Here is a 22,912-nt window from a genome sequence, read left to right on the forward strand (position 1 = left end):
ACCCCGGATCTTCACGGGTCCGTAATAGTATGAAATGTCGGCAAAGTATGACGACCAGTCCCTTTAACAAACACAACGTATTCCATTTGACACGACACAATAACAACAGACGCCAAAAAGTATTCAACAAGCTGACACGCGATACTTCCTTGCACGGATTAACCACTTGTAAGTGGGAATTCTGTCAATCTCCTGCACAGAAAGGACACACATAATACAATACCGTCATGCCTGAACGGTGGGTTAAATCATAGTTCAATTTTATAAGCGGCTATCCAAACCAATACCCGCCAGACATACACTAGGGTTATTTGTATTCGCGGCTCACAATCACAGGGGTTTACGAGGTATGACGAGCGATCACTGTTTTCAGGGTGCTAGGCGATAGTAAACAACCTGCCCTGAACACGTTTGACATTCAAGATGGCGGCCATATGGGCTGTCACTTTACTGCTTGTTGGATACTTTTCGGGTAAATTGTCACTTTATTTACAGTACTTTTTAATTTGTCTTTTTAAAGTTAACTCTATTTGTGTATACGTATGGAAATTTGTGTTTATTTATTAAGAAAAGGTGCTGTATGATGTACACTTGATATTGGCTCGCAGCCAGCTGATCGGTTTGTTAACGAGAACGGTTATATATCCCCGGCACACCCATTATTTCGACCGACTTATGTTTAAGAATACGTAATTGGTGATATGTTTAAACCATTAAGTAATTTTATACAATAAAAAGAATAAAATAATTATTATGCAAATTATAGTCAAAATGCAATGATGCTTGTGTATCGAATATCAAATCCAATAACACAACCCTGTCCGTTTATCCATAAATTAAAAACTCCACCTGTCAATAGTAAACAATGATATAAGTATGAAACACAATTTATATGTAATATATGGAAGACAAATATTCATACTTTTCTATCTAGAAATTCACTTTAATGACAAACGTGATTGAAAATGTGCTGTCTGTAGATTTTAGCATTGGTGTTGTCAACTGTGTGTTAACGCTTCTATGTATTTGAAAACTGTCGGTCTAAATCGTACCTCCTCCCTATTTAGTTTTTTTTAAAATAGTCCACCGAGGAAATTTCGTTACAAAGCAGCTTCCAGTGAAGATTAAAAATAACCCAGTTTTAGAATACCACTGCGCAGTTTTTTAAATGTGTGTGACGTCATGAGGAATCACTTGGCGATTGAATGTCGGGCGCTTTTTTATATGAATCTGCTTCTTTGACTTCTTATTTTAAATTATGAGAATGTTATTGCTATTTATCTGTTATAAATATCACCATAGCCTAATAACATACTTACGTAATACTGCACTTAACCCGTGTACGTGCCTTGAATAATATAGAAGTCGTACGTCTCTCGAAGTAACATGGTGACGAGTCGGATATGTTTACTAGACACTAGCTTTGTATTTGCTAGTGTCATAAGCGCCCCGCTCTAATAAGCGCCCACGGCAATATTTGCTAATATATTGGCTAGTGAACAATCCCAATTAGCACCCCTTCCGATTGATCAATGTACGCAAGACTTATTTATTCGTGTATAATACGTGTGTTATATGCATCCTTAAATATGGAAATTAAATTCTGGAAAAATATATCTGTCGTATATAAACATTTCAGGCTGTCAGCAAAAACCACGAAATATACGATCTTTCAACTTTGTTATTTTTCACCCAAGTGTTATTCTAATACGAGCCCCCTAATTCTAAGTTTGAGACCGTCCTGGACGCTTATTATGTCGAATACGGTAATGTGGATCAGTCACATATTTGGTGTGTTGTATCTAAACTCATTTAGGGTCTAAACACACGTGATGAGCCTAAACACAACACCCCCATAATGTAGACATCTTTAGAATTTAAACATGTTTAAATACTAAATATGTTCGAGAATTAAAATATGTTTAGTGTTTAAACATGTTTTGAGTTTAAACATACCTAGACTTGAAACACGACAAAATACATACCATTATGTATTGTCTAATAATCTAAACATGTTTAGAATTTAAACATATTTAAATAAAGTGCATATCGTCGGTGATTAAGTCATATACTGTTACTAAACATAAAAATGTACAAATATTAAGCTAAGTTAAGTTTTAGTTATAACCCTCCCCAACCCATCCAACCCTAGTTCTGAAGGCCCATAAGCTAAAATAGAAACCCATAGAAAGCGCCCCTTTTAAAAAATACCTATAATCAATTTCAAAGGGGTAAAAAATATGGGACAAGGAAGGTGTTGAGATTTGTGTTTAGGATCTGAACGCATTGTCTACAGTGTAAAGCATATTCATTACTTGTCCATAATATCGATTAATTCGAGAACCCCACCCCGTTCCTACACGTCCTGCTTTCTCATGTAACATTACTGTTGACAAGATCAAATTGAGTCCACGTCTTTCCAAACGATCCCATCAATACTTTATTGCGATATTGCACAGTCATGTTAAATCTTTTGTCCTGGCGTGTCAATAATGGCTTCACGCCAAGATTTGGACGACAGCGCGGGTATGGTCGGGGACCAAAGAGTTTGTTATACAACATTTAAAAAGGTACATTTGATCTTGCCAATGTACACAGGCCTATTTCTAGATCAAGGCAGTCGTATCTACCAATTTCTTCAATGGTCCGTGGTACGATGCCTGATTTTAACGAATTCACGTGAGTTTCCTTACTCAAGGTGAAGGCCAAGTGCAGTAAACTACGGTTATAACGAACTAAAATGGAGCACTATTTTTAGCTTTTTATAACCGTAGTTCGTTATATGCACATATACAGCCTACATGCAGCACATGAATGTTCAGTTCGTAATATCCGTCAGTTCGGCATAAGCGTGTTCGTAATAAACGTAGTTTACTGTACATGTTATATTCAAATGAAGCTGGGGGCAGGAGTGGCCTTTTGATTTTGGGTTCGAATCCCGGTTCGCCCCGATTATGTTTCTTGGTTTGTCAGCGCCATACCCGTGCTCGTGGGTTTCACCGAAGTAGTAAACGTTTGCGACCTGCATCACTTGGGGCTTTCCTCCAACATTAAGCTGACACGCCGTGATATAACTGGAATACTGTTAAAAGCGGCGTTAAACCCAACCCAACCCTACCCAACCTCACTCACTCACTCAACTATGAATAAATCAAGATTAGGAAATATAGCTTACATGGTGAATGGGCATTCGTAAATTCAGGGCCGGAGCAAATGGATTCGTCCAGATGTATACATTAGTTGTCCTTTGTGCATCATCCAGACCCGTGACGATCCGGGATAGAACAGGTCTTCAGCAACCCATGCTTGTCGTAAGAGGCGACTAACGGGATCAGGTGGTCAGGCTCGCGTACTTCGTTGATGCATGTTATCGTATCCCACTTGTGTGGATCGATGCTCATGATGTCAATCACTGGATTGTCTGATACACTCGATTATTTACAGACAGTAGTCTGGGATATTGCTCAGTGTGACAAGGTTATTTGACCAAAAGGTTTAACTGAAGCTTCCGGTATATACATGTAGATGAACTGATATCGTTCAATAACTGTCAAATAGCCAATTCCCGTCCAATGAATTTTCCAACCTGTAAGGCCTCATCTGTTTCATATTAGATCTGGACCGCCTCCGTGGTCTTGTGGTAGAGCGTCCGCCCGGAGAGCGGAAGGTCCAGGGTTCGATCCCGGGCCGCGTCATACAAAAAGACGTTAAAAGATTGTACTTGTTGTTACCCTGTCTGGCGCTCGGCATTAAGGGGCTAAAACAAGGACTGGTCGGCTCGGAGTCAGTATACTGTGTCTGAGTGGGGTATTCATGTTAAACTGCGGCATATTATCTCAGTGAGCTCGCACTATAAATCGGCATCAGTCCGGACTAGTACAAGCAGCCACACACACACATACACGTGCATGCACGTCGCTATATAAGTGCAATAATCTTGGACGCGACGTTAAACCCAATTTCACCTCACCTCACCTCATATCAGATCTATGCATACAGATTCAGGGTGACAAAACACTCTCCACAAGACTGTATGAGTTCAACTTTGGTTCATGTCGAGCAGTATTCCAGCATCTCCAGCCTTTGGTGTTTACAATTCACAACTTTTGAGATACAATCGAGCATGCCCTTTCTTCCAAGATTTCAAAAAGCGTCACACGACACTTGCTCAGAAGTTGTTTGATCAAGGTTATAACATTCAAGGCCTCAGTAAAAGCTTAATTTTTTGTGTGGTAAACATGTGGAGGACATTTCCAAATGTGACGCTTCAGTGACAACATTCTTTCCGATCCAATTCCCTATTTTGACTTTACCATTATGTTCTCGTGTTTTGTACAGGTAAACAATTGACTTGCCTTTTCATGTGTTTGTGGCCGATGCCACCGATGGGGCAGGATGCGTTTATCTTTTCGCGAACACCTGGAATCATCACTATTTGATAGGGGGGCGCGTGTTGGCCCAGTCGTCTAAGGCGCCGCGATTTGCTGTGCAGAGTTGCGTCCCCTGGAAACGCCAGAAACCTATGATTGTGGGTTCGAATCCCGCTTTGCCCCGATTATGTTTCTAGGTTTGTCAGCACCATACCCGTGCTCGTGGGTTTCACCGAAGTCGTAAACGTCTAAGACCTGCATCACTTCGGGCTTTCCTCCCACATTGAGCGGACACGCCGTGACATAACTGGAATACTGTTAAAAGCGGCGTTAAACCCAACTCACTCACTCACGCTATTTGATAGTGATTCATAAACACATGCTCATGATATAGTCGGAATCGTACAATCGGCTCTGCTTTTGGTAGAGATGTCTTATGACTATGGAAAGGGTTTTGTCACTTTTATTTACTGCATTGAGACAATTAAGAAAAGAATGACGTCATCATTACCGCTGACGACACTTCAAGTCTTGAGCTACAAACGCACTCCCAGCTATATATTTGATGGAGTTAGCAGTGTCGTTGTTGACAAAACCTGGTGTAAATGTGAAGTTGACAAACCCTGTTGTCGTTGGATTATAATGCACCCTCGCAACGAAAAGGAGACTGCAGAACGTTGTGAACGAAGGGGTAATTGATCAGATTATTTAAGAATTGACTTTCATCTTGTGTGAGTTCATTGGAGTATAATTAAATTTTCGTTGTGTTCATGGAAATTCCTGCATTCTGATTAGCTGAATTGGTCACGTGTTTTTGCATTCATTTCCCAATGAATGTAAAAAATTAAGCCACGCCCACCGCGGCGCACTACTTTTATTACTGCGGAATGTCGGGGAATCCCAATATTACAGTCGAGGGAATTCCCTATCTGCAGACGTGTATCGTCATGCACAGGACATTTAGCGACTTTCATGCATATTCATTTTCCAAACAACCGTTTGAAACCGAAAACGAATGAAACAGCAAACGTGCAGGCTCTCTCGCCTGTTTTTTCCCCGCTCGTCTCGGTTCAACTTTCATGTCTTCGGGTTTCATGTCTAACTAGCATTTCTCTAACTGAGTTTTACCGTAATCAGGGAAGTAATGTTTGAATCACGCAGTAAATGACCATGTTATTTGAAACAGCCGCCTTCTCTCGGTCGACATATTTCTTCCGGTTCGTTACAGTCTGACTGTTGCAGTTCTTTTTGCCTCTTGCCTTAATTGACAGGTCTAATGAACATTGTTTTAATCCCACTCTCCGTTGATTGGCTACTGACTGTGTGGGCGTGTCAAGTTATGTGCATAAATTAAACGATCACCTGATTCATGTCACGCCATTGTATATATTCCTACACCTGGAATGTTTATCAATGTCGTCATTTTTGTCTGTTTTGATATATGCAACTGTTTTGGGTTAAACTATTGTAGATAAAACATGTTTAACGTTGTCGAATTAAATTATAAGCATTGACTGTATATTTTTTTCGGTTCATTGAGGTATGAATCGAAAAACCGATGTGCAAACTTTTGTAAGAATCCGCTACGCGGATTCATACAGTTTGCACATCGGTTTTTCGATTCATACCTCAATGAACCGAAAAAAATACACAGTCAATCCTTAAATGAATCTTCCAAGAGTGAGGGCAAAACTTTATGAAAGTCGGAGCTTGCGACGTTCATACAATGTTTGGTCCTCACTCTATGAAGGTTCATACTCCAATGAAAGACCGCCTTCATGTAGCTGGAATATTGCAGAGTGCGGCGTTAAACAACAAACAAACAAACAAACAACCAACCAACATGGCCAAGTTCGGCAGCTAGCATCCCTCCTGTCTTCCCGTCGCTTACCTTCTGTTCTCGTCTGTGCACTGATGATGTCGTATATTGTTGCAGTGTGTGATGGCGCCGTTTGTAAGACACGACGTCGCTACAGCAGCTACAGCAGCTACTACTACACGTCCTACATGTACTGTTCCAATGGATGCTGCGGGTCAAACACAAGACGTTACTGCTGCAGCTCGTCGTGAGTGCATGACCGATCTTAACTTCTGTCAGTAATCCAAGCGTAACTGTGTAGTATATCTGTTTATCATACGGGGGCACGGGTGGCCCAGTCGTCTAAGGCGCCGCGATTCGCTGTGCAGAGTTGCGTCCCTTGGGCACGCCAGAAACCTATGATTGTGGGTTCGAATCACGCTTCGCCCCGATTATGTTTCTAGGTTTGTCAGCACCATACCCGTGCTCGTGGGTTTCACCGAAGTGGTAAACGTCTGAGACCTGCACCACTTAGGGCTTACCTCCCACATTAAGCTGACACGCCGCGATATAACTGAAAATCTGTTAAAAGCGGCGTTAAACCGAACTCACTCACTCACTGTTTATCATACAGATAGTTTGTGGGTGCATTCCATTAACTCTTCCATCATTGAAGTAATGGTGGATTCCGAAGACTTTCTGAAGTGTTTTTAAATATGTTGTTTTTTAAATTAGTATTTTAAATTTCAAAATTGGAAGAACTGTCTCCGTGGTCAAGAGAGTCTGTCCGGAGAGCGGAAGGCCGGTGGTTCGAATCCCGGCCACGGCAAACCAAACAAACTTTAATACTTCCCTAAACCATGTACCATGTTGTTACCCTGCCTGGCGCTCGGCATTCAGGTTATGTAGTAAGGAATGGTCGGGTCGGAGTATATTGTGTCTGAGTGAGTATTGTTTTACGCCGTAATATTCCAGCGATATCACGGCGGGGGACTATAGACAAGGGCTTAAAACAATGTACCCATGTCGGGAATCAAACCCGGGTCTTCGGTGTGACGAGAGAACGCTTTAACCACCAGGCTACCCGACAGCCCCGTGTCTGAGTAAAAAAACTGTATGGTGGGCCAGCACTACCTAACCGGCATTAGTCCGGTCGCACGCACGCACGCACGCACGCACGCACGCACGTACGCACGCACGCACGCACGCATATGCACACGCAAACACGTGTATGCACGTCGCTAAACATGTGATGTTAAGCCCATTTTACCTCACCTAAATGTAAAAAAGGAGTGAGTGAGAGAGTATGTTTTTACGCCGCTTTTAGCAATATTCAAGCAATATCGAGGAGACAAATTTTACTTCACACATTGTACCCATTGGGGGAATCGAACCCGGGTCTTCGGCGTAACGAGCTAACGCTTGACCACTGGGCTTCCCCATCGCCCCGTCAAAAAGGAAGACGACCTGCATGAGATTAGCGAGATATTGGTAAGAAAAGATACAGTTCAGATACTTTACACGGACACACACTTGAACCTATTTCAAGGTTTCGCGTCGAGTGTATATTGACCCCGTTAATCTGAACTAAACTAATCCGGAAACCTCTCTTTCCGGACGAGTACTGCCAGGAACAGTAACCATGTTCAAAGGGAGATCACTCTATATTCAGTGTAAGTTGTTAATCCTGAGAATTTCACCAGGAACGCTGTCGTCCGGATCTCACTATTGAAAGGGGCACAATGGTTTTTTTTGTCCAGGAGTGGCTACATCGTTGGTATCGTGATAGGGGTGATCCTAACCGCCATGATTATCGGATTCCTCATCGCCTTCTGCATAAAAAAGAAGAAGAGGCCAGGACGAATCATCATGCCGATGCCGCGTCAGCCTGTCATGACGTACACAGGGACATCACGTGAGTCATCATGACGCAACGTACCCCTATTGGTATAAATGTAACGGGGCATCTGGTTCGACTTTTCAAACACGTGACAATACCCTATGACGTTATTTGTAGTATTTTGTTGCCAGTCACACCGGCGAAACAATGCCCTGTGACGTCAGGGGTCATCGAGTGTACATAAGCTCCTCCCAGTGATCTATCATTTGTTTACTAAATATAGTCTAAGATGGTTCCCGGCTCCGGCGCGTCGTCAACGTGTGATATTAGAGACGGGGCCCAGCTTATAAACATAGCCTGCGGCGGCGCATTTTATAGCAAGCGCTAGTTTACGAAAGCACTTTTATTTATTATATATTTTTTATTTCGTTTTTCTCGAAATTCAAACGGCTAAAGTGGTTATACATGGGAACTAATATTATACATATATTATTTTTTCGGTTCATTAATTAGAAGATAAATACTATGTGTGTGTCTATTTCCGGGATTTTATCGAGTATTTGCATCTTGGAAATTCATCTCGAGACCCGAAAGCGTTATCTATTATGGGGTGTGAAAGAAACAGATTTACTGCACTCGTGCCTGTCAGATACCATTGATCTTACAACAGCTCGTTAGATACGTTTTGAAACAACTCGTAAGATCAATGGTATCTGACAGACACTCGTGTAGTAATCTCTATTTATTACTTGCCCGTGAAAAGATCACCCGTTTAATAAGCATACAGCTGTATTACACATTGTGTAATACCAAAATGCGTGCTTATGTACTCTCGGAACACGTTTCACGGAAAAATATTGAAAGCTCTCAACATCCCCTGGCTTATTCAAAGACATTGCATGTGGAGTTGATAGATCACTGAGAGGAGCTTATGCACACTCGATGACCCCAGCAACCTTGTTGCTAGGCTGACGTCACATGGCATTGTTTCGCCGATGGATCTTGCAACAAAATTATACAAATAACGTCATCGGATATTGTGACGTTATTGTAAACTTGGAGATGCAAGGGCCGTTCCACAAGGTGATCGTATTGTAGCGCTACGACAGTCGTTAGTCGAAGTTAAAGTACGTGAGTTGCGATAGTCTTAGCCCTACGATAATTTTGTGAATTCTGAAGGTGGACCGTTGTATTGTATTAAATTCATACGTTTCAACTTTTGACGTGTTTGGAGTATTATTCTGTTAAACTCAATTGGACTATGCCGTGGATCGTGCAGGTGTCAGTCTATCATTCAAAAAACGTTATAAATGGCAAGTAATAAATAAAATACTAAACTCGATCCCGTGTAATACCAATTTTATGAAACGAGTGAATAGTTGTGGTATCTGACGAGCGAAAGCGAGTACCACAACTATTCACTCGTTTCATAAAATTGGGAGCTCGTTTAGTATTCTATATTTAGGGCTGACGACATCCAAATGTCGCCAGTGTAGGATGGGAACATTCGTGTGCAACTCGTGTTATTCCGGGACAAGCCGAATCTTCTTGCAGGTTACGGAAAGGGGCGAGTGGTGACGACTGGGGTGGGAAGAACGCGTGCAGTGTTGACCAAGGACTCCGGATCCATGTGTTTTGAAAAACCAAAATGTCATAAATAAATTGCCTCTCTCCAAATTCAGTATATTTATATTTCAATACATCTTGTATATTAAAAGATGTGTAGCTCTCGTATTATTTTGTAAAACAGAAAATGTAATATAATCACTACAGTGCTTCACAACTTGATAGTAAACTTTAGTTTAGACAATTTCAAAGTGACAATGAGGCCATATAGTATCTCCTTTATTAATTTATAATGCACCCTTCCGTGTAATGATATTAACCACAGTGAATTGGGTTTTTTTCACGGTTACCATGACAATCATGTAAATAGTGTATCGTGATATACCTTGTCTTATTAATGACAAATTGCCCCGCATTTAATATTATCTATCTTATATAGAATCTTTGGCTTACTAAAGAACACGAACTACGAACCAGGTTGTTGAATAGCTAGTGAAGCATATCAGGTTGCGCTACTCACAGCCTGATCAGAGAATGTAAATATGGAAATAGGAAGCAATTAACAGTATTTCATGTTGCAAGGAACGAATGTGACCGAGACACGATGCTGTATAGAGTTACCTCCCTTGCAACCTTGATGATGATTTTTGCATCTCGTTTGATTTTAGATTCTGAAATTTCTTGTCATTTAAGGTTCATTAAATAGAAAAGCAACAATGGCAGTTTTGCAAACAATGAAACGCCCGATAACCTCTCAGTTTTGTCTTATAGACCATGACTCTCTCTGTCTCTCTTCTCTCTCCTTCTTTCTCTCACTCTATCCTCCCCTCTCTCTCTTCTCTCTCTCTCTCACTCTATCCTCTCTCTCTCTCCCTTCTCTCTCTCTTTCTCTCTTTCTCTCACTCATTTCTTTCACTCTATCCTCTCGTCACTCTCTCTCTCTCACTCTCTCTCCCCTTCTTTCTCTCACTCTATCCTCCCCCTCTCTCTCTTCTCTCTCTCTCACTCTCTCTCCTTCTTTCTCTCACTCTATCCTCCCCCTCTCTCTCTTCTCTCTCTCTCACTCTATCCTCTCTCTCTCCCTTCTCTCTCTCTTTCTCTCTTTCTCTCACTCCTTTCTTTCACTCTATCCTCTCCTCACTCTCTCTCTCTCACTCTCTCTCCCCTTCTTTCTCTCAGTCTATCCTCCCCCTCTCTCTCTTCTCTCTCTCACTCTCTCTCCTTCTTTCTCTCACTCTATCCTCCCCTCTCTCTCTTCTCTCTCTCTCACTCTATCCTCTCTCTCTCCCTTCTCTCTCTCTCTCTCTCTCTCTTTCTCTCACTCCTTTCTTTCACTCTATCCTCCCCCTCTCTCTCTCTCACTCTCTCTCCCCTTCTTTCTCTCACTCTATCCTCCCCCTCTCTCTCTTCTCTCTCTCTCACTCTCTCTCCTTCTTTCTCTCACTCTATCCTCCCCCTCTCTCTCTTCTCTCTCTCACTCTATCCTCTCTCTCTCCCCTCTCTCTCTCTTTCTCTCTTTCTCTCTCTCCTTCTTTCTCTCACTCTATCCTCCCCTCTCTCTTCTCTCTCTCTCACTCTATCCTCTCTCTCTCTCTCTCCCCTCTCTCTCTCTTTCTCTCTTTCTCTCACTCCTTCTTTCTTTCACTCTATCCTCTCCTCACTCTCTCTCACTCTCTCTCTCCTTCTTTCTCTCACTCTACCCCCTCTCTCTCTTCTCTCTCTCACTCTATCCTCTCTCTCTATCTCTTTCTCTCTCTCTTCTTCTTTCTCTCACTCTATCCTCTCCCCCTCTCTCTCACTCTATCCTCTCCTCACCTCTCTCTCTCACTCTCTCTCTCTTTCTTTCTCACTCTATCCTCCCCCTCTCTCTTCTCTCTCTGACTCTATCCTTTCTCTCTCTCTCTCTCTCTCTCTTTCTTTCTCTCACTCTCTCTCTCTCTCCTGACATACATCATCACATCTATGGTTGAATTGTTTGCGTTTCATTTCGCGTACTTCCTTGATTAACACTGGTTGACACTGGTTAACACCGGTTAACACTGGTTGACACTGGTTGAATCTAGTCATCCCTGGTTGCCAGCAACGTGGTAACCTCGGTTAACTCAGGTTGAATCTAGTCATCCCTGGTTGCCAGCAACGTGGTAACCTCGGTTGACTCAGGTCACTCAAATTTCAATAATCGAACGCACCTGTTGTAATATATATTAGATAGTATGAAATAATTTACTCACTCACTCACTATTTCAGGAGGCCCAGGACCTGGCTCCTATGCCCCACCCACCAGCTACTTCCCAGTGCCCCCTCCCTACAAATCCCACGACCCCCCACCCCCGTACGGTTATACAGATCCTGCGTACCCTCCTGGATATAACAATAACAGCGGTCAGATAAATACTCGGACGCTACCCCCAGGAACTATCCACCCACCGCCGTCCATGCCACCGGCATGGCAGGCCCCACCCCCCGGGTCCCCTCCGCCGAATAACAATCCATCGATGCCACAGCCCGACCCCCCTCAAATGTTTCAACCCAACCCCCCTCCAACGGCACCGTCATATGAAGCTCTGACCCCCCACCGGCCTCCCCTCGCCACAGCACCAGGGGCTACAGGTAGTCACCCACCCCCAGCGCACCTCCCACCCATAAACAATCTACCGGCGACGGTGCCACCCAACAAGGAAGGACTATGAGAGCAGTGATGGAAATGCCGTAAATGCTTGAATAAGCGCTGGATTTCGTACGGTCTTCAGACAGCAGTTTCTTTTTCAGAAGATGTCTACATTGAATTCGTTCACTTTCGTTTAAAAAGTTACCATGTTTTACAATTTTTAAGGGAAATCTCTTGACAATGTGTGTATTCAATACAGGCGTACAGTAAACTACGTTTATAACGAACACGCTTATAACGAACTGACGGATATAACGAACTGTTTTTTGGTCCCGTCCATTTCCTGTAAATATGCTTATAACGAACTACGGTTATAACGAACTACATTAAGTGGTCCCTTTCAGTTCGTTATAACCGTAGTTTACTGTATATTGTTTCTGTGCGGTACGTTCGCCTGTCTGTGCGTCTGTGCGTCGGTACGTCGTTGATTCAGGCTAGACGTTTATTCAAGCATTTACAACAGACCCACAGTCTGGAGGCTAGCTTCCACAGAGTACCACAAGGAAAAGAGGAGCATATCAGGCTCCTGTGTGCCTTATCAAGTGCTTCCCTACATACGGAAGGTGACTGGATTTTATGAACGTTTGAATTTTCGAAACATCATGTTTTGTATACTAAGTGCACAGTTATGCAAAATCCATATATTGGGGAAAGATTATTTCCATGCTAATAATCCGCCCTGTCACATTATTACGATGGTTTTTTTTGTAAATTGGTAACACCAGAGTGATTTATAACAAGGGTAAGAATTGAGGCCTGTCATTTGTCAGGGGTCAAATGTAAAAGATGTACTTAACATAACTTTGACACACATAATATCGTTACAATCAGCCTTCTGGAAGACAACAATGTATTTATTTCAATGAAATACATTTCACCGACTGTGTCCTTATGACATAAGGGGCCATGTATTTCACATTCTGGGATTTTATCCCAAAAAATAAAATGTCCCCGACAATTCTTGAAAAAATAAGAAGATGTTGGGAAAAAATCCCAATTGTCTTCCACATTTCTTACATCGTTGCAATGTGTTTTCATAAAAATATTTTGACTCATAGTTTTAATGAAAACAATTTGGGTTTGCAGTTTTAGCTGAAAAAAATATCTTTAAAAAATCCAAACCCTCCAGAATATCAAATGGTCAGCCCTGAGTCTATTCTCTCCGTACTCAACACATTTACAGACCGCCCACTTATAGTATTTATATTTACATAAAAAGATGTGCAGTATATTTTTTGTAGATACGATATTGTAATATAAATAATTGCATACTTACATGATGTTTTCCCAGTGTTCTTGTGGGAATAACACGTGCCCTGTTACCTTGATAATACACGATTAAATTGAGGATGAGTTGGTCACAATGACTGCTTTATAGAAATAGTAGATGTACATATTCTTGATTTGGTGATATTACAAAGAGCGGTCAGCTAAGTCTGACTGTTCTAATGGTTTTATAATGGTTTGGTTGGTCCAGACTATATCCTACAAACTATAGCTGCAGTGTTGCTGATTCCACAGTAGAAACAAACCTCCCTCCCTTATTTTCAATTCAATCAATCATACGTGTAGTATTGTTGAGGTGTGTTGATCTAACCTGTCACGTGATACGTTAGAGATAAAAAGGCGAGAGAGTGGTTTATGTGAATGAGTGAGGGAAAATGTAACGAGAACAAGTTTATCATCTAAAACTGGCTCCCACAGGAGATTACACTTGGATGAGATAAAATTGCATCACAATGCTTTGCAGACCATTGTGACGTCATTGTTACCATGACGTCACAATCAAATGACGTCACTAATGGCTCTGCAACTGAAGCTGTTAGCTGTATTTTTTACACTTATGACACTGCTAATTACTGTCTACAAACTGAAAAAGTTGGAAGAATGATGTTTGATGATAAATAAAATCTCACCCTCGTGTCTTTTGATATCAAATATGTCAACACTCGTTGATAACGGTAGAAAAACTCCTTGCCAAGCCTCTGAGTTTTTCCACTTTTATCAACTCGTGTTGATATAGTTGATATCAAAAGACACTCGGGTGAGATTCTCTATTTATTATCTACAAGTATGTCCCCAAAATACATCAAAGGTATATTTAAAAGAAAATTTGTCAAACATATTTTAGCATAACAATACTATTTACGGACCTTTAAAACTCGGACTATATTCAATCAGCGGATGTGTACATAGAGATGGAGGTATTCAACACGTACATTGTTTTGAAAATGTGCACATGTATGTATATTTGTTCTCCAAGGTCTTTCATATCTTTATGAACATATTTGACTTTATACGCAGTATTATGTCGGACGCCGTCTTCACAGCAATACACTCCGCGTGTATGTTGTTGAGAGATTATGATTTGCATACGTAAACAATTTGACGAGACATCACCACGATGTGGAAGAAATAGTTCTGTAAATTGTATCCGAGTCCAAAAGAGTCGAAATCCCAAAAGGAGACAATAACTGCGACTAACAAACATGCACGTTATTTCCGAAATGTTACATTTGATATGCTTCGCGCGTTTGTATCATATAATCGTATTGTAACTTTAACAAGTGCCTTCAAATGTATAATGGTGTTTTTGGTAAATAAAATATGTACTATTACTATGATACCAGAATGGTCACAGCAGAGATAATACAAATAAATAATACAAATAATGAATAAATAATCAACGTTTGTTCACGTGGAAAGAGTGTGTAGTTTCTAATCACCGACTCTTGGCACCACTGGTATTTGTATTAGTTGTTTTTAAGTTTGTTAATCGTATATTCATGTTTTAATGGGGGTCTGTCGGGTAGCCTAGTGGTTAAAGCGTTCGCTCGTCAAAGACCCGGTTTCGATTCCCGACATGGGTACAATGTGTGAAGCCCATTTCTGGTGTCCCCCGCCGTGATATAGCTGGACTTTTGCTAAAAGCGGCGTAAAACCACACTCACTGACTGTTTTAATTGGTCCCTTATAGTTAGAGCGTGTCATGATAGAACTTGTATTGCTCGCGAAATGATATATAAACTATAAAAAGGATCTCGACCACTCGCCCAGTTTGTAAAAAATATAATGTGAAATGTATGTTTTGGTCCTGACCTTTTTAGAAAGGTCAGGTCTGCAAAGGTATATTTGAGCCGAGCCCAATATTTTTATGCTAACCTAAAATGACACCGTATACGGCAACTAAAGACACTATAACGAATTTATAATGCGGAAATAATTTCAACTCTGGTATTCTTATCGCACGTTTCATGTCAAAATGTAAACTTGACACTTATAACATGAGTTGACGTGAAGGGTCAAAGGGAGACTACTCTTCAAACCTTAGAGGCCAAACTTTTTTGAAAGTTTTAACTATAATCTCGAACGTGATCTAAAAACCAGATTAATGTCCTTGCACATCAAATTAATGACAGTATAACACAAAACAGTGTCAAATAACGAATTTCGGTACCAGAATTTCCATGTGAAATATGTGAGGTGAATGTTAGAAAATCCAAGTTGGCTGTTACTGACGGTATACAGTCTCATATTTCGTCAGTATCAACCATTTTGGATTTTTATTGACAGTATACGGGCTCATGGGGTGAGTAAATCTGGTCTCTGATTGGTCAATCTAACTTTGAGGCATAATAAAGCATTATATCTCATGTGATTTATCCAAACGGGATTCTTTTGGTTGCAAACGTTATAAGCGGTAACTGTTGCAGCCTACAACATCATTGGTATTGTTGGGCAGAACAGCTGTGATATGTTTATTAATGTGGTTATGTAGAAAGGAAGTTTTGTATCTGTGTGAAAACGTTTTTTTCTCAATAAAATCAATGGAAAGTGTTGCATTTTCTTTTTTGCTTAATAATTAATACACAAGAAGAAAAGATTTGTCCAATGTCTAGTAAACTAACATGGACCAGCTTATGTGTACTGTACGAAATAACCCGTGGTCACTGTACAACAACAAGTCTCATGTACACTGTACGCAAGTCGTCCAACTGTGTAACCCACTCATGTGCACTGTACGCCAGTCATCCAACTGTATAACCCACCCATGTGCACTGTACGCTAGTCATCCAACTGCAAAAACCCACTCATGTGCACTGTACGCCAGTCATCCAGCGTTCACTGTACAGAACCCACTCATGTGCACTGTACGCCAGTCATCCCGCGTTCACTGTACAGAACCCACTCACGTGCACTGTACGCCAGTTATCCAATCATATAACCCACCCATGTGCACTGTACGCCAGTCATCCTGCGTTTACTGTACAGAACCCACTCACGTGCACTGTACGCCAGTCATCCAGCGTTTACTGTACAAGAACCCACTCACGTGCACTGTGTGCCAGTCATCCCGTGTTCACTGTACACAACCCACTCATGTGCACTGTGCGCCAGTCATCCCGCGTTTACTGTACAACAACCCACTCATGTGCACTGTGCGCCAGCCATCCCGTGTTCACTGTACAACAACCCACTCATGTGCACTGTGCGCCAATCATCCCGCGTTTACTGTACAACAACCCACTCACGTTCACTGTACGCCAGTCATCCCGCGTTCACTGTATAACAACCCACTCACGTTCACTGTACGCCAGTCATCCCGCATTCACTGTACAACAACCCACTCACGTACACTGTACGCCAGTCATCCCGCGTTCACTGTACAGAACCGACTCACGTGCACTGTACGCCAGTTATCCAATCATATAACCCACCCATGTGCACTGTACGCCAGTCATCCTGCGTTTACTGTACATAACCCACTCACGTGCACTGTCCGCCAGTCATCCAGCGTTTACTGTACAAGAACCCACTCACATGCACTGTGCGCCAGTTATCCCGCATTCACTGTACAGAACCCACTCACGTGCACTGTACGCCAGTTATCCAATCATATAACCCACTCATGTGCACTGTACGCCAGTCATCCTGCGTTTACTGTACATAACCCACGCACGTGCACTGTACGCCAGTCATCCAGCGTTTACTGTACAAGAACCCACTCACATGCACTGTGCGCCAGTCATCCCGCATTCACTGTACAACAACCCACTCACGTACACTGTACGCCAGTCATCCCGCGTTCACTGTATAACAACCCACTCACGTGCACTGTACGCCAATCATCCCGCGTTCACTGTACAGAACCCACTCACGTGCACTGTACGCCAGTTATCCAATCATATAACCCACCCATGTGCACTGTACGCCAGTCATCCTGCGTTTACTGTACAGAACCCACTCACGTGCACTGTACGCCAGTCATCCCGCGTTTACTGTACAAGAACCCACTCACGTTCACTGTACGCCAGTCATCCCGCGTTTTTTTTACACAACCCACTCATGTGCACTGTGCGCCAGTCATCCCGCATTCACTGTACAACAACCAACTCACGTACACTGTACGCCAGTCATCCCGCGTTCACCGTATAACAACCCACTCACGTGCACTGTACGCCAATCATCCCGCATTCACTGTACAACACCCCACTCACGTGCACTGTACGCCAGTCATCCCGCATTCACTGTACAACACCCCACTCACGTGCACTGTACGCCAGTCATCCCGCATTCATTGTACAACAACCCACTCTCGTGCACTGTACGCCAGTCATCCCGCATTCACTGTACAACAACCCACTCACGTGCACTGTACGCCAATCATCCCGTATTCACTGTACAACAACCCACTCACGTTCACAGTACGCCAATCATCCCGTATTCACTGTACAACAACCCACTCATGTGCACTCTGCGCCTGTCATCCCGCATTCACTGTACAACAACCCACTCACATGCACTGTACACCAGTAATCCAGCGTTCACTCAGCAATATTCCAGCTGAAGGACGGCGTTCTGTCAATAAGTCTGGGCCAGACATCATGAACATCGATCCCCGCAATTGGGATATGTATATGTTCATATTTAAAGCAATTAGATTCAGTTCTCTATAGTTCCTGTAATCCCCGTCAGCATGTATTTATAAGCGATTGATAAAATGTTACTTTAGGACCCCCAGAGACCCGTGACGATTCGGGGTAGTACAGCAGAGGCGGATACAGCTTTTTTGAAAAGGGGGGGGGGGGGGGGGGGGGATGCACAACTAAGATCTATTTATTGTCTTTGGTGGAAATTCATACAGAAATAAAGATTTTTTCGAAATAAAAAAGGGGAGTGGGGGGGGGGGGGGGGGGGGGGGTGCGCACCCCACCCACCCCACCCCCCACCCACCCCTCTGTATCCGCCCATGTACAGGTCTTCAACAACCCAAAGTCGAGTTTTTTTACGTAAGAGGCGACTGACGGGATGGTTAGTTTCCCAGTTGAGCTGATCGATGCTCATGATATCAATCACTGGATTGTCTGGTCCAGACTTGATTATTTACATACCGCCGTCATATGACTGGGATATTGCTGAGTGCGGCGTTAAACAAAAATCAAACAAGAGGACCCCACGAAATTATTAAGAGCCTTATACCATGCATTCTAAATATGAGATCGCGACGGAACTTGGTGCACGTGCAACAGTGGCAGAGAGCGTATTCCTCGTGCATCAGGCAAGGGCGACTCACACAGAATAAATACAGGCAACAAAAAGTTCTGGTGTATTTTTTAAATATTTTCCATACGACAAAGCTTCGTCAAAGTGTGAAAGCAGATGTGTTCTAAATAGGGGAATAACCTCGTACCTTGGGACCTCGGCTCCATTATTTTAAATGAATCGGGAACATGACGTCACAAAATTGTTTCAATTTTTATTCGAGGTAAAAAACACTGGCATTCCCCACTTCAACCTTGCTCCTCCTCAGACTCTCCGTTTAGAGACAACGGGCAGATGAATATGAGTCAGAGTGTCAGATACATATTGGCCTTGTAATAGTGTTAATGTAATTCTTTTAATAATGACTGATAAAATTCGCTAAGTAACTGGGTAACTAATAACTATTTCGGTCAGTGAGCAGTTATTTGGAGCATTTCTTTCATTGACATTCACCACACAGCAGGGGCGGTGTGATGATGTGGCAGTGTCCAAGCAATAATCACCCCGATTCTCCATTCTATATCAACATTCTATCGCGAACAATTCGCCGAAGTGAAGAGATAATTCGTCTCGAATTCAAAGATCCAGGTGACTTAAAGGGCGGTGGGGTAGCCTAGTGGTTATAGGCCTTCGCTCATCATTTCGAAGACCCGGGTTCGATTCTCCACATAGGTACAATGTGTGAAGCCCATTCTGGTGTCCCCCGTCGTGATTTTGCTGGAATATTGGTAAAAGCAGCGTAAAACCAAACTCACTCACTCACTCGTTTTCATTTACACTTGAGTCATCAAAAACCGATAAGCAATCATATTTCTCGTCGGTAGGTCTCGGAATGACAAGGGTAATCACAAATAGCATCACTGCAGCCCAGAGCTTGTATGTATTCCATCTGCGCACTCAATTTCATAGCAGCATGACGATGCCGCGGTAAAACAGATTATCTAGTTGGTAAATCCAGTTCGTGCATATTTGCTCTTATACAGACCCCCTACATAAACTAACCATGAGTGAGCGAGTTGGGTTTGACGGCGCTTTTAACAGTATTCCAGTTATATCACGGCGTGTTACCTTAATGTGGGAGGAAAGCTCGAAGTGATGCAGGTCCTAGACGTTTACCACTTCGGTGAAACCCACGAGCACGGATATGGTGCTGACAAACCTAGAAACAAAATCGGGGCGAACCGGAATTCGAACCCACAATCATAGGTTCCTGGCGTGCCCAAGGGACGCAACTCTGCAACCCGTGCCCCCTCTAACAATGAGAACAACGATATCCCTAAGTAGCAAGTATTTGGGTAACTACGGTATGGAATTATATACAGGAAAATTATCTGATATGCATTAAGAACATATCTCCAGCAACACATATAATATTACAATATTATTGGTAAGTGACTGTTCGGGTTTTATATTGACACATTAAAGAAAATTGCTACATGAGTGTTTATGTTTGTTTGCATGTCGTTTAACTAAGATCTGACTTTAATGAGATTGTGCGGTAGGCGAATACCACCAGGTAGGACCTAGAGGTATACACTTAGCAGAAGGACATTCGCTAGACGAATACCACAACATACAATACACTCAACATTTCAATAAACATATAGCATAGATACAAACTAAGACTAAAAGTAATTCGGTACTAGTGGCAGCGGTGTTAAGGCAGCTAGGCACGAGCGCCCCCTGGAGTGTTCAACATACGTCCTGGTGCACATCATTGAACTGTACAAAACACTCTGTGTAACAGTATACTTATGAAAGTAATGGTCGCTCGTGTCTAAACACTTGTGGCCATCTGTCACTGGTTGTGAGAATATATCAATTTTCATAGCTGTTCATGGGCTAAAGTCTCGTGTAGGAGTCTCTCTTAAGACAGGGGGCGGTCGGTTAGCTTAGTGGTTAAAGCGTTCGCTCGTCACTCCGAAGACCCGGGTTCGAATCCTGACATGGGTACAAAGTCTCGTGTAGGAGTCTCTCTTAGACAGATGTGATCACGGAATCAAACACATTACACTGTAACTATACTTCATTGTCTTCAGGTTGGACTGTACGTTGTTTTCCAGGTATATGACGCCAATATTCTTTCCACTTATGTACAGGCTGTTGTTGTAGTAGACAAGGCTATAAATCCAATCACTGAATTCCAACATTTCCGTTGTAGTATTAGTTGATAAAGATCGCTTCATCACCTTCTTGTTCTCGCTGAAATATAGGACATTGTGTATAGTGTCAATAGTAACAGCAAATACGTCACGTCCCACGTCTATCTGATGCAGTCTATTCCCATTATAATCAACAGACCACAACCCATAATCAGTTTTACAGAAATAGATCATCTTCTTCCCGGAGTCTACAGCAATGGCACGGGGATTGGATGTTCCGTGATTACGCAAGTCCACAATGCCCCGAAAGTGTTTCCCAAATGCCGACATACGACTGATTGTATACGTCGGATGGTATGTGGTAAGGAAGATGAGTTGTCTGTCAACATCGACTGCCATTCCAAGTGACGCGATTCCCTCCCGTAGTGTTGTGACACCCGGCACGTCCAGCCTTGAGGAGAAGATGCCATCTGGTGAATATCTACTGAATATCAGTCTCCTGGACACAGGCTCGCATGTTACAGCCTGAACGTTTGATGTGTGGAGATAAGAATATGTCTTCATGTCGTTTTTATCGATGGTAATCTGATATGGATGTTGTAAGAAGCCAGAGTTATATTGTACAACCAATATTCTCGTCTTGTCTTGAAACTGTCGTGTTGTAGGTGTTGTGGCCACTGACGTGAAGGGACGTCCAGGTGGAGTCGTGGGTGTGTAATGTGGGATGGGTTGTGTACTGTCAGCATTGGTCTGAAGGTCACGTGTCCTGTTGACGTAATTCAGATGAAAGTCTCCCAATGTCTGCACATCTTCCGCATGACTGGCGTTTATCACAATCAAGTCATTTCTCAAACGTACGTTCTGTTCCACAAGGGTCTCAACTGATCGTTGTGTTTCATTAATCTGTGCTTGCATGTCAGTACTCTGTCGTATGACGAGTAACACGTGATCTTTCAGTAAACTCACTTCCTTTTCAACATGGGTCACGTGACGATGTGTTAGTTTCAACTCTGCCTTTAGTTCACTCACCTGCTGTTCACATGCATCTTTGTCTTTCACAGTGTCCCCCAACTGTCTTGTGAGTCTCAGTGTCTGTCGCTTCATCTGCTGATATCCACGCTTCAGATGTTTAATCTGGGACATCACGTGACTGTTTACCGTGGCCTCAAACGACTCTATTTGACTACGTATATAGGAAGATACAATCCTCTCTGTCAAATCCGATCTCAGCAGTAACTCCAAAATGTCCATCTTGTTTGGAACGTCAGATTTTAAGTGGTTCAATTCCACTTTCAGCTGGTTAATTTCTTTCTCAAGCAAACCCATCTGACTGACAACTGCTGCAATATTCTCGTGTCCCTGAACCACAGATGAGGCTGCTACAAGCAGCACCAACACACACAAACTCGCCATGTTAGCTGGCAATTGTATAACTGTGTCAGAGTAGTGTAACCCGGAGCGAAGTGTCACGTGACTATCACATTACATCTGACATGGCAGCGGGTCAAACGGAAACACTTGAATCATACATGGCAACTGTGTCAGAGCACTGTTCACTTGAGTTTCCCGTCACGTGACTCCACGGGTCATAACCATAAAGTCATTTTATCCATTTTATCAATCGGTGATGGGGGTACGGGATCCATCGATTCAATAACATATTCATCTCAATGTGTGACCTGACGAATTTAAAGTTGAAAATTTCATAACTTTCAAGATATCATATGTTTACAAATACATATATGTACGGATTATTAGTTAAATGATGTATAATATTACATAACTTCATTTGTTTAAAGTAATTCGTCATTTCGCATTATATCAGGAAATATATAACTTCTAACACATGAGTATGTGAGTTGTTTAATCGACAATGTCACCAAAGGACGGGCCAGCGAAACGGGTTCAGTATCAATTTCTAAGACATGTGTTGACAAAACTAGCAACTTACTGACAGGTTGCATGTAAACAATTCTTTGAGCGAAACCTTAGAATTAAACTATATTTTGTTTTAAAAACAAACTC

At 42.4% G+C, this 22,912-nt stretch overlaps 2 protein-coding genes across 2 annotated transcripts; one reads left to right on the forward strand and one right to left on the reverse strand.

The window, feature by feature from the left end:
• The first annotated feature begins 350 nt into the window (after positions 1–350).
• On the forward strand, positions 351–16,081 carry LOC124133781 (extensin-like). Its single transcript, XM_046498308.2, has 4 exons — positions 351–472; positions 6,307–6,436; positions 7,929–8,083; positions 11,822–16,081. The coding sequence occupies exons 1-4, from the start codon at positions 424–426 to the stop codon at positions 12,262–12,264; spliced, it is 777 nt and encodes a 258-aa protein (XP_046354264.1). The 5' UTR covers positions 351–423; the 3' UTR covers positions 12,265–16,081.
• A 4,092-nt stretch (positions 16,082–20,173) lies between these two features.
• On the reverse strand, positions 20,174–22,340 carry LOC125381018. The gene is made up of 2 exons (XM_048397041.1): positions 21,917–22,340; positions 20,174–20,987 (listed from the first exon to the last, which is right to left on the reverse strand). The coding sequence occupies exons 1-2, from the start codon at positions 22,298–22,300 to the stop codon at positions 20,949–20,951; spliced, it is 423 nt and encodes a 140-aa protein (XP_048252998.1). The 5' UTR covers positions 22,301–22,340; the 3' UTR covers positions 20,174–20,948.
• Positions 22,341–22,912: the final 572 nt, after the last annotated feature.

This window comes from Haliotis rufescens, unplaced genomic scaffold, assembly GCF_023055435.1.
Source record: "Haliotis rufescens isolate VD_foot unplaced genomic scaffold, xgHalRufe1.0.p SCAF_16, whole genome shotgun sequence".
Classification (NCBI taxonomy): domain Eukaryota; kingdom Metazoa; phylum Mollusca; class Gastropoda; order Lepetellida; family Haliotidae; genus Haliotis; species Haliotis rufescens.

Bases quoted from the DNA above. Each gene is read 5' to 3' on its own strand.
- LOC124133781 (XM_046498308.2), top strand. From the start codon at position 424: ATGGCGGCCATATGGGCTGTCACTTTACTGCTTGTTGGATACTTTTCG. The intron at 473-6,306 runs GTAAATTGTCAC...ATATTGTTGCAG, and splicing joins GCTTGTTGGATACTTTTCGG to TGTGTGATGGCGCCGTTTGT. The intron at 8,084-11,821 runs GTGAGTCATCAT...TCACTATTTCAG, and splicing joins GACGTACACAGGGACATCAC to GAGGCCCAGGACCTGGCTCC.
- LOC125381018 (XM_048397041.1), bottom strand. From the start codon at position 22,300: ATGGCGAGTTTGTGTGTGTTGGTGCTGCTTGTAGCAGCCTCATCTGTG. The intron at 20,988-21,916 runs GTGAGTGAACTA...CCTATATTTCAG, and splicing joins AAGATGCATGTGAACAGCAG to CGAGAACAAGAAGGTGATGA.